We start from the raw sequence: 13,229 nt of genomic DNA, 5'->3' as shown, positions 1-13,229 counted from the left end.
AATTGACTTTAATGGTACCGCAGATGTTAAATCGGAGTGGTTTGATAACAAGTGCAATATATATGTACGCCCACCCAACAAATGTCTCGCCAAAGAAGAAACTCACAAAGCAGGCAGTTTGCCCGAGGATGGGCTATTATAAGGAGAGAAAAAAATCAGGATCCGCAATAAAATAAATGGAGGACAATAAGACATAAATGGGGGCAATAACGTTGGCTTTTTTTCCCCTCTCGGTCGTGTAAAACCGAGCAGAAAGAGGGAGGGAAGGAGTGTGAGCGTGAGAGTGAGAGGACAGAACGAAAGGGTTGGTCGTCGGCGGTATATGTAATCTACGTCGGACAGGCTACATTTTCAACCACGCCCCAATGGTCAATTAATATACGTTTTCAATTGTTTATCCACCTTTTGAACGAGGATTGATTGGAAATGTACAATGATTGACTCTCGGCAACAGAAGCCTTCTTTTGATTGAATCATTCCACATGAATCAGAGGCCATTATCGCATCGGATTTCAGCAGCCCTTCATGTTTTATTAAAACCGATTCCACGGGTATTTTTGTACTTTTACTATCGGCTGTAATAGCTCTGGTAATTACTTAAAAGTAATGCCTTTTTTCGTATATATTTATATAATATGTTTACGTAAGTTAAGACAAATAATACTAATTATAGTGAAAGCCATCAAAAAATCAATTTTGAGAAGAAATCAGTTTCGTCCAGCTCCAGTTATGTTTTTAATTAGGAAATTGAAGCAAATATAAAATGTAAAACGCTAATTGAAAAATGAAATTCTTTAAAAGCGTAATGTAATCAAGGGAAGGGCTTAGATGATTGAGACAAGCCCTTTACGAGGGTATCGAGTGTCAATGTTGTCCCCAACGGGGTTACAATCTATAAAGTACACCCTCTGGGCAATCATACTCACTTAATACAAACATTTAATTGAACCGGGCTGCCCCAGGGGCCCGAGGGAATTTCCTCGACAGCATATGTTCTATCTCGTTGTCCTACCGCCCCCAATCGCCCGCTGGGTTTCTCATATTTAATTTCCTCAAATCTCCCTTAAATCTGGGTCGGTACGGGCCGAAAAAAAAGTTGCGCCCGCGTCAAGTGAGAAAGGGGGAAAGAAATTTATACAAAACGGAAAAAAAGGTTATAACGACGCTAAGATAAAGATGTTCTCCCACAAGAAAGTTAGGAGAAGAGGAAAATAGCACTTAACATTAGCTAGAGGAAAAACTGAGTAATATAAATTAAGGATGGAGTTATAAATGGGAAGAAGGGGTTGGTTTCTGGAGTAGGGGGTTCCGTTTACTTGACCATCAGAAGCGGAACTGGAGGGCTGGGGTGTGAGGAGGCCCTTGGCAATGCTACAACCCTTGAGATTTATACCTAGCCTCTTCATAATCCCCCTCCTTAATATTACCGAGAGAGAGTCCTGAGTCGACCCCCGACTACAAAATATATCACCCGTCCGACTACAGTGTGGCTTTCTCCTGAACGAATGAATCGATTCTTATAATCCACAAATACATAGTTATGACATGAAAACTCTTCCTTTAAGTCCAAATGGTTCGATTAAAAAAGTTGCAGTAAAAATACAAATATTACGTACGTTAGGTTCAGGAGTTTTGGCTGTTTTGGCCTCACATACGTCCATTACAGTCTAAAATTTAATAGATTGCTTTAGTTGGGCTATTTCAAGGGAAAAGTGTTTCAGAAACTGAAAGTATTTGTAAGGGTATGGAAATATCGGACAATTATAAGAACAAAACGTATGAATCTGCTTGAATTGGAGAATATTTTACTATAAACTTTTTTACTCTCATTTTATTATGCGGTAAATATGAACCTGGGCATTGGTAGGTTATGATAACCATCATATTTTAAGGATTAGGTTTTCAGATGTCAATTTAATCCATTAATAATAATAAAATCTTTAGTTAAATATATACAAAGTTACAGTATCAAAATTCCATTCAGGGTCACTAATACATGGACAGAGTCCATCCCCAGTCAACAGTATATGTTGGGTGTAGCCATTAAGTTACATACATTACACATCCAACATTTTCAAAAAATTCCAAATTTCAACATTTTTGTTTTTTCTGAATTTTAGGCTAAGCTCATTTTCTGTTCAAAGTGATGCAAAATGAAAGTTTTAATGTTAAAATTACCCCCAGTTATTTATACTTATTTACAATATTAATACTGATGCCATTAAAATCCCAGTGTCCTGGCACGACTACCTCTATTTTTGAAAATTATAATATTCCAACCAGAGAGTCAGTAACCAGATCGAGACGCTCAAATGGCTGCAGTTTAAAACAAAATATGCGCGAAAGAAAAGAAAAAGAAGGAAAACACGCAGAGGGCCGGCGATGATCTCAGCTGTTTGTCGGCCCATAAACTTCCCACTTATATAATTATAATGTTCCATTTATCCATGTTAACGGTAAGGTTCCACAGTTGACAATACTCAGCTAACTTATTTATCATTAACTAACACAGTTGGGTAATCTGCAACAAATTCAATTTCGTCTGCGTACATTATACAATTAACTTTTACCCCTACTGTACGAATCCCACCTTGAATAAACGCAGGCAAATCATTGATAAATAATGAAAATAATATTGGCGATAAGAGACACCCTTGCTTTAAATCCATCTTGGAATTTTATCCATTATTTTCGAGGTTTTACATCATGCTGAAAATCTTTAAGACTGTGGGATCTTGTAGATCAGAGTGAGAGCGTCAGGCTGTTGTTTCTTCGTGAAATTATCAAGTGCGATGTATTAAGCCCGAAGAGCGTCCATTGAAAAGAAGACCCAAAGACTAATCAAACGTCAGATAGAATCGATATCCGAAAAGATCCGAATCTAATTATCCCCGTCTTATCTCTCAAGGCAGGGTTGAAGGGTACTTTTTAAGGGATGAACTGTGAACTTTGTTCGTTGAATCAATCACACCGTCACCACCGTTACGCCATTTTAGTCGGCCATCTTGTAACTGACGCTTTAAGAGGACAAAGCATCATAACTCCCTTTTGTAGCAACAATTACATTGTTTCCCAACATATGGCCCCACGGGGGAGGGAGGATTACATTAAAAGGCAGTTATATAAGAGGGGGCGCTACAATGGTATTATTCTGTAGCCGATAGGGGTAAGTTGCAGGAGAGAGGAGCAGTTAGACGACAAAGGGGACGAGGCAAACTTTCCTCTTTGTACACCCTTTCTAACAATAAAATGTTATTTTTGCTCTTATTGTGCGGAATCAAGACCATTTTAAGGAGTTGTTTTCATCCAAGGGGATTGTGGCTACTTATGGACAAACAGAGAAAGGCCATTGAAATTTATATGGTGGAAAAACCTCTCAAAGCTTTTTTTTTATATGACCGGAATATGAAGAATAACTCTGTTAAAAGTCAATACATAACACTTCATGGTGTACTTATAAGATTTGTAGTTGCAGTTTTTATTGATCCTGCTGGTTGTTATGAATTGGATCTTTTTATTTTCATTTAAATTAACCTTTAATTTTTACAAATTTATTATATTTGTGAGGGATTTGGATTTATATAAGATCAAATCTGCACATGTACAGAGTTGAGCCTATCGGTTCTCGCAGTCCACCGGTAACTCCAGCTTTGGTAATTTACAATAAATTACCGGCAGGTCTCGAGAATCACCCACCTCGGATGTTGGCAGTCCCGGGTCATAACTCGGTCTTACCCGTCCAACCACCGTAGTTGGACTTCGGGTGCTGTCAACAGGTAGCTCAATTTAGCACCCAACGCATCCAGTTATGACCCCAACCCATTCACACTCTCACTCATTCTTTCCTATTTATATATCAAGTATTCCATAAGCTATTATATAACTATAATTATATAACCTAATTGAGGGTCGATGGGATATTCAATATTCTGTGATATACATATTCACTCCAATAAGTTCACTCAATCAATTCACGCTAGGTACACAAAAATATCAGTACTATATACAATAAAACAATCCTGTTTCTTTAAAAATCGGGACAGGGGACCAGTGCTGCCGTGATCAAACACGATTCCCATATCGGGTAGAATTCCTAAGCTCTCTATATAGAGCCAATGAATTGCACCCTTCAACTAAATGGAACCATCGAACAACCTTTCTCTACGTGAAGGTCGCGGCCTTTGGCCCATATGTCAACCTCGCATGGCCTATCCTTAATCGGATGAGGATGTCACTTCTTCTACGAGTCAGATCCTCCGACATCGACAATGCTCTGATACATGTCCCATCCCACCGATGATACCATCTTTTTTAAATCATGTTTTCTATGCTTTATTCCTGGGGGAGCTTGTGTCGTTTGTACTTTATCGTTTGTTTTCTTCGATAAATGATAATGTGTGGAATTTTCTAAGTAGGCACGTGAAGCATGGAATTATACATGGTGTCCTGTTTAAATGGCCCGGCTGAATTTATCTTGAACCCATGACGCTATTTAAAAAGCAAAAAAAAATACGTCTAATATTTTTTATTCTAGTTTCAAATTTCTACTTTTTTTGAGAAAAATTATACAGGGTACTTAGGCGCAGTTCAACTTAAAAATTTGAAATACGACCCTATACATCCTGACACATAATTTTAAAGGATTTTGTACGCTGAAAACAATGGTGCAATCGGATTTTAAATTGGTCAAAAAATGCCAAATTATGGCAAAAAGAAACGGGCCGCGTAATTTCGACGAGGAGCTGAATATTTTACTATGTTTATGTTACGTGTGTTATGTTTTAATTATATGTTCGCGAAAATCTGAATTCATCTCTCCGAAATGTTGGAAGGGTTTTAGGTTTTTCAAAAAATAAAATTAGAGATGTACTCGGACTTACAATTTTAAGCTGATGTATAGGGCCGTATTTGAAATTTTGAAGTTGAACTGGGCCTGAAGTACCGGGTGTAATTTTTTCCCAAAAAATGTAAAAATTTGAAATTAGCCTAAAAAATATTAAACTTTTTTTGATAGCGTCATTGGGTCAAGAGAAATTCAGCCGGGCCATCTAAACAGACATCCGTATATGGCAATTAGCCTAATATTTTATTTTATTATAATCTTTTACTTTATTGGAGTGGGCCCACGGTTCCGTCATTATCGCTAAATTTGATATAACTGCTTAAAATGAGCCTAATTTAACCAAAATGTACAATAAAAAATTAATAAAAAATCATATAATGAACTAGTTGTTAGGGGATAATATATTTATTATCTAATCGCTGAACAATGCTTCTTTTGAGGCGTTAGACTTCGGATTGATGAAGTTCAATTGAGTGAAAACAGGGGTTAGGCCAAGGGTTGTTACTTTGGGGCTAGAAAGGTGTTCTCCCCCTCAGTTCTGCACTCTGATCAAGTAGAATGTCTTTTCTTTTCTCTTTCCAACGTGCTCTCTCGCTTTCCTCGATAAGGGCGCTTGCTTGTCTTTCAATTCTCTTGTACCTTCTCACTTTTTATACGGAGCAATTCACTTATCCGTCCGCCATAAAGTGGGTTTTGCCATTGAATTCATGTTATTTGAAACTTTTACAGATTTTTTTGTCTTTTTGTTTGGGTTTTAATTGTATACTTACCAATCTTTTCGGCTATTTTTTTTAAGTTTAGAAAAGCTGTGTTTTAGTTTTTGTGTGTGGAATAAACAAAGCGTCTTTTCATATAATAATATTAGCATTTAAATCGTCCAGTTAATCTGGTTTTTGTGCTCATTGTGAAGGTCCGCGCAATAAAGATGAGGAAAGCATTTTGTCTGAAAAGGTGGCCGTAACAATAGACATCTGCTGTTGGTGGCTTATCTCCTAGAGCGTAACACTATATTTCAGTCACCCTCCCCCCAAGTTAAAATCTGGAAAACACGCAAAACAAAAATGGCGACTATGCAAATCTTGGCATAAAAACGGCGAGAATGAGAGAGAGAGAGAGAGAGAACGAAGGAGGAGATGGGGGATGGGTAGCAGAAAAGCTTTCCTGCGGAGGGTCCCTTTAATGGTGGTTGCTTGGTAACGCGTGAGAAGGGAGGTGATCCTCACTTACTTCCATTGGTCAAATTTGAAACGAGGACTTCCGATCATACCCATGAAGATTTTCCGGAAGTTACTATCTCGATATTTAGCTATTATCGATTTGTTTTTAATAAGAATCTTACCGGGGTTGATGTCGAGGTCTCTCTTCCGCTTTCCTGGGTGTTCGTGGTGTTGAGGTATTCCTAGAATTCCGTTTATGCTGTACCTATCGTGTTGAGAGGCAGGAGCGTGTGCTATCACAGATACAGGGCCTTGACCACCAGAAGGAGGGCTACACGTATTGTTGTTTTGTACAGCGTGCTTAGCTTTTTCCGCAGCTTTATTCCGTACGATCCTGAAATCAAAGAAAAAAGTTATAAATACAAAAGGGGTATATTTCAATAGGGTGAAATGAAGAGGATCATTATACAACCTGGGGTAACTCTAAAGATTTTTGATTAACTATCCTTGTCAAGTATTGTAAAGGGACTCTTGGGGAGGGCAATGAGCCTTGAAATAGAAACTTCCATGATATTCCCATACGCTGATGATCAGCAATTTTGCGCTTATAGCGATTGATAAAACTTAATTTAAACTTATAATTATAAGATATTAATTATTCAAATGATATAACTATGGGAAAGTTGGCCGCGGTGAGTCACAGAGTACCGCATATATATTTCATTAACTATTTAATAGATGATTAAAATCAAACACAATGTGGTTCTATGTCGGCATTACCATGACAAACGATGCACCTGACAGTAGACAATCGCATTAAAGAGGTCACGTGATACCTGTTGACTTCCGTTTCCGGTTTACACCCCCTCAACCCCTATTAAGGTAATTGTAGGGGAAGATTAACATAGGCTTCCAGTGAGGAAATCACTGCTAGGTTTGGACAGGGTTTTCCCACGAATGCTTCGTCATTAGTGGTGTTTATTGTTGTCTCTACGAGTTTAATAGCTGTTTAATATCTAAGCGCGTTTTTTTAGGTTTGGTGTTCGGAGGTGCCTCTTCAAACGGTTCCTCCGACACATTATCCACCTGGCTTTCGTCTGTAAAAAGTTGATTACGAACGTTAACTTTCAAACCGGAAATATATGCAGTCTTTTTTTCCAAACTTTCTAATACTGCCTCGTAGTTTAAACTAATTAATTTCATTAAATAGTAATAGGATTTATGATATGTATGAATATCACTCAGAAAGGCTCAATCAATTCAACAAACAGCCAAACATGGAAGACAAAATTATGTTGTATTTATGCCAAAACCAGTGAGACTGAAATGACCGGAGTTTAAAAAATGACATAAGAAATTAATAAAATTAGTGAGTGGGAGATCAGAAAATTTTCAAGTGATTGGTATCAAACCTTCGACGATCTGTGGAAAATTCAAAGCAGACCATTCTGTTTTATAGGTGCTTTATTTTTATTTTTTATTTATTACCGTCTGTACAAATTATATACATAATGTAATGAAATAAACTATTATTTATAATTTGCATAGATCCTGAGGGGAGACAGTAACCATTTCTGAGTAGTTATGTACTATTCGAAAGGAGGTGCCGGGGCCATCTCCACTTCAGTCGCTTTACTGGATTGTAGGGAAGGGACATGTATCGGGCTTATGTGTTAGGATGTGAGGATAGTTTTTCATGGAATGTGGAAAATTTGTTGGGTGTTAGGATTTTAACGAAGGGTATTTGGAGGTCATTGAAAGGGTGGTGTTGGAAACGTAGTAGAGTAGAGTTGACAATGGTTCTGAGGACTTTGGGTGTTGGAAGGTTTAGCGCTGCCCCACAATTCTAATCCGTATGTCTAAGTCGGTTTAACAAGTAGCATCTTATAAAATGTAGGTTTACTTTTTTCTGATACCTGTGATGCTCTTACTTTGTACGGTAGTCCGAACCGTCTTTTAGTTTGTATACGTTCAGGTGAGACGAGAGTCCAGATAGAACCCAGGGTAGTGTCTACAGTCTGTTTTTGGGATAGGATTATTGAGGAATGTTAATTATGGCTTTTGTTTCTGAGGGTAAAAGTAATGTAGGTGTAATTGCTTCTATTTGTCTTAAGGGGGCTAGAATTTGTTCCATTCGGCTATACGCAACACGTGTATCTGGAGCTTCTCAGAATCAGAGAATAGCATCGTCGGTAAGCGAGCTAGAGTGAAAGGTTTGTTGGAACATCTGAATAACGATGAGGTACAAGATCGGTCTGAGCACACTGTCCTGTGTCACACGCGCTCCCAGAGGACAATATTGCAAGTAGTCTGATCCTTGGCGAACTCGGAAGAATAGTTTTGTTAAGTAGGACAGAAGGTTTAGGTGCAAGGTATATGGAAGTACAAGTTTTATTTGTACCGGAGACCCTCAGGCCACACGCTATTAAACGCTTGTGCCTCGTCAAGAAAGGCCCCCATGCAGTATTGTTTGCTCAAGCGATGAGGATTTGGTCCACAACGTGAAGTACATGCTAGAGGTGATAACATTAAAAAAATGGTCTTTAGTTAAAGGAAATTTACCAGTTAGTGGACATTGCGAGTATAGCGTTACTAGAGAGTATCGGTACTTTTAAAGTTTACTGGATTAAAGTTTTGTGATCGCTAGGTATGAAATAAAATGACATAGCAACTAAAAACACTCCCAACCCCAACAAATTTATTCATAATTTTATATAAAGCACAATTGAAGTCTAGAAAATTCGTTCGTGTCTGGTTAAAATCGCCATGTGCATAAATTCTCCCGGGTAATTGTGAGACATGAAAAATGGAAATCAGCACGTTGGCGATGCCGAGAGGGGTTGAGACGTCGTCCTTTTTTCAAAACGTTCGCTACGCTCTTTTGGCCAATGCACTTGTTAATGATTAATCTTAGTCTCCGGCCGAGCACGAGGCTTGAAACAACCGTGTCAGCATCAATCAACCCCCGCAACCCCTCTTGCCTTTCTGTACGACCAATCTCAGGGATAGCGCGTGTCCCATTCATCATCGACCAACGTTTGGCCCTCCACGACAAATTAATTTAATAATCATTAAAGTTGTGGGGGAGGCCGCGAAAAGTCACGGGACGTTCCTCATTCGTGGGGTGTGAAGGGTAGAACAACATTACCATGCGAAGAACAATATTCCGAACAACACGATGCAGAAAAAAAAGATACAAGGTTATACTTATTTCTGTTACAACATTGAAAAATATTCAAAGAAACAGTTTCTAATTGAATTTAATGTCTATAAAGTAAAAATTTCACTAAATAAAACTGATATCATCAGAGGTAGTGCGGTGGTCGGCATCAGGAATTCCATTTCCAGCATTGCCCAAGGAATTTTCTAACCCATCGTAACAATTTTCTCATAATTTTACTACAACTAATAACACAGCATACCACGGATCTCAGGACGCAGACTGTCGTCTTATATTCATTTAAACGCAATCTCTGAAAATGTAAAGGAATCCCAGTATTGCCCTTTCTTTTTCTTTAAACCTTAGTTTGGTAATTTAAAAATATGCAAAATTCATTAATTGATACTGAATGATACAATAAAAGTATGTCATGTCGATTTCTCAAGTTTTGAGGTTATATTTTTATTATTTTGTATTGCAGATGCAAAAAGAGGAAATATTTAGCTTAACTAGATGTTAAATTGATTTATTGGTTTGTAAGGGAGAGCATTAAGAGATCTGGCAATTAATTATATGCAGAAAAACCGCAACGATCGTGTTATTCGCTTGGAAATGAGTAAAAGATGGGAAAATGGCGCAAAAGGAGTCTAGGCATATACATTATAGATATACGGCGATTAATCGTAGCAATACTTTATTCTTATGCCCCGTGAAGAAGCGGCTGCGGGCAAAGAAATAATGGGTTAAGTTCAAGAGGCATATATAAGGGGTTAAACTTTAGAGGGAGGAGAATTAAGGGGTAGATAGAGGGTTTAGGAGTGAGAAGGAGGGGGCAATGAGCCTCAATTATCACAAGAACAAAGCGTAACGTTCCAGAGTCCTCTTTAAAACAGTATCAACTCAGTTTCTTAGAGGGAGAGTAAAACCAAAGTTGAGGATCGTGCCCCAGGGTGTTGTTCTGACCAACTTCCCTAAGAACCTTCCCGCCCCCTCGCCATCGTCGAATCCCTCATCCCACCCCTCGGTTCCACCCCTCGGCAAGAAGTCGAAAAACTTACATTATAGGAGTCGCTTTCTAGAAAACCACCTCTTAAATAAATAGCACCTATTATTCAAGCCTCACTCCTCCCCTCTACTACCCTTCTTGAATACTTAGGAGTCCAACACCAATTCAATTTGTTTTATGCTTTTATAACACCTAGAATGTATTGCATTTTATAACTGAACTTTGTCAATTTAATTTTATGTGTGGAGCAATAAAATGCTATATGAATGTAAAGTGTTGTGGGAGAAAAAACTAAATCGTTAAGTTATGCAGATTGCCCAAAGCAAGTTTATCCAATACACCCTTCTGTCTCAGGCTTCCTGATATCGCGTAGTATATCTCATTAACAATACAACCAGGTATCGAACGACAAGTCAGGGTTCAACCAGTCAATTAATTACATTGACCTATTACGGTCTAAGCAACCTGTGCATACAGTCGGACATTTTGGTCGACATCAGTCTGCTGATGATTATGCGGCCGATTGTGCCCCGGATTCAGTTTGAATTATGGCCGATAACCAAACTCCCTCCCTGGATGAAGCCGCAGTTCAATTATTGTTGCCTGGGGTTTGTAATTAATGCCGTCAGGAGCCAAGTCAGCGGAAAAATGTGTGATTCATTGTCGAGGATTGGTCAGACTCTGGTGTCACCAACCTTTATTAAAATGGACTTGGCTTTCTTTTAATTTCTTTTTGTTTCGTTTTTTCATGAAATGCAAAACCATATTTTTGATACCAGCATAATCACTATACATTTTCATTGTCATTTTATTTGAACTATTGAGGGCATATTTTTTCATATTTCTTTATATGTTTTCTGGTTATTTTGGACCGAATAAAAAATACTTTATTTCTATCTAATAGCTAAAATAATGAACTTTAGGTCTTCTTTGTTTATTTAGTAATATCTTTATCATTAATCTAAATGACATTAAACAGAACTGACTTTCCTGAGTTACAGTTCATTATAACACGAAATAAAATAAAAATAGTGTACTCACGCAGTCATTGTATCTGTTAAATGAGGTGTTATGTTATTAACACAGACACACTGACAAATAAGTCGTCCAAATGTTACAGTATCGCACAACAATAACTACTGTTGGTTGTTTTAGAAAGGCAGTCAGAATTTCCAGTTTTTACTCTATCACATATTTTTATTGGCCGGTTCTGAGGACTTCACGTCTTTTTCAAGGCAGAACTTGTACAAACAAGTAAATAATACGTCTTTTAAATTATATTTGACAATACTCAATATTTTATAGATCTTTTAAAAGTATTTTACTTATATTAAATATAAGTATTGTGAGGCCTAGTGCGTTTTGTTAAACATACACTAGTTTTAAGTTAAAAATTACATTAATTATGGGTGTTTTTCCCTTTTACTTCGGGCCCATCAAAGTTCCGAACAGGGGGCCCAAGAACAAACTCTCATGTGCAATGGACTTCCTTTATATCGGGTACTATGCCTACTCGCTCCCTTTAAGAGGCCAAGGCGTGGCACTCCTTAACCAAGTGTGACCCAATAAGCAACCTTTCTCTGCAATCGGGACACCTAAGCGGGGTTTGCCCCAAAAGCAGGTTTCCGTGCGTCAGTTGTGTATGGCCTATCCTCAAACGGTATGCATTGATGCTGCGATCGTTCTTTTATGGCATTTTTTACTGCTCGTACGGCGACACCGGGTGTTATTGTTTATATTATCATTGGGATAATAAGTTAGTTTTGGGATTTGCGTACACTAAATGTGCAAAAATATTCCGGACAGTTTATAATTTTTTAACCTCTTCTGGTAATTTTCCGTCGTTCCTTATCCACTGGTGTATCTCCTAGATTCAGGAACTAGCTACCTGGTGTTGTTAAATCTGGCGATGAACGTATCTTCTACTGCAGATCCTTTCAATAGTCTATTTTCAAACTCTTCGACGAACTAGTTAAGTCGAGCAAATAAGTTATTTATTTCAAAATCAATTATTCTCTTTTAGCATGACTTTACTACCTATAGTATTTTTAGAAATTATTTGAAGTTATCTAAGTAATCGAATAAATTATCTCTTAAAATTAAATTTTATAAATTCATCATATCTCTGGAGTCTTCCAAGGATCACATATTCATCCTACTCTCTTCGTGCTATTCATACATGAAGAAAGCTCTTTCGGTGGTTTTTAATTCCAGCTATTTCTAGATGACCTTAAATTATCTAAAATATAACGTACTGATGATACACTATGCTTACAAAACAATTTAGAAAATCTTTACTCCCGGACTCCTAAATCAGTCACCTGATTGTTAATCGTTCAAACTAGAATCGGAAACCAATGAAATTAATGATAAGGATATTATCTTCGAGTCTCAAGTTAAAATTATCATTGCATCTCAACTTCTTCCAATAATTTTAGAAATCTCGACTTCCTTAATTATAATTCCTTCAATATCTCAACTATAAAACTTTTTACACAGTGATTAGATATGTTTATCAAAGTATTGAAAATATTCAAAACAAAATTGTTATGTACATTCAATATAAATTTGACAAAAACTCGCATATTTTAAATAGTGAATCAGTAATAAAATACTTAAATTTAACGTCCGTTAGCTCTTTATAAATTATTAAACTTCTTCTCAGACTCTACTTTTTTTCTATAATATAATATTCAAGGTCCACTTTAGCTTTTTTATATCAAATTTTTCATAGATCTAAAGCCCGCGCAGGTGCCCCCCATGCAAAGAAAGATTGCTCGATGTGTCTCGCATAATAGACGCTATCATGCCAAGAATGGTTCTCGGGCCCAGTAGCGAGTTTCTGGGTCCCATTTTTCGCTTTTTGGAGGAGGTTTTTTTAAATTTTATATAGATATGTTTGTGTTTTTATTAGTGTGCGTGGTGAGGGGCTGATGGAGAAATATTGCATCACATCGCCCCTCCAGCAGTATGTGTGTTTAGGGTTAATGACGGAATAATATAAAAGTACCCCATCGGCCCTAATTTAGTTTAGATTTTTAATATTGTGTGTAGGTGTAGGTA

General features: G+C 37.4%; 1 protein-coding gene across 9 annotated transcripts in view; it reads right to left on the bottom strand.

Annotated features, from left to right (window-relative positions):
- The window catches only part of LOC106664006 (paired box protein Pax-5), a 130,656-nt gene that overhangs the window by 4,393 nt on the left and 113,034 nt on the right, over window positions 1–13,229 (bottom strand). For all 9 annotated transcript variants that reach the window (XM_014389349.2, XM_014389345.2, XM_024227408.1 and 6 more), the window contains one exon: window positions 6,183–6,394. In XM_014389349.2, the coding sequence (XP_014244835.1) occupies window positions 6,183–6,394 (212 nt within the window). The remainder of the gene's footprint in view (window positions 1–6,182; window positions 6,395–13,229) is intronic.

This window comes from Cimex lectularius, unplaced genomic scaffold (genome assembly GCF_000648675.2).
Source record: "Cimex lectularius strain Harlan isolate CLEC.00 unplaced genomic scaffold, Clec_2.1 scaffold86, whole genome shotgun sequence".
Lineage (NCBI taxonomy): Eukaryota > Metazoa > Arthropoda > Insecta > Hemiptera > Cimicidae > Cimex > Cimex lectularius.
Note: the sequence above shows the minus strand (reverse complement) of the source record. Positions and strands in the feature narration are given on the sequence as shown.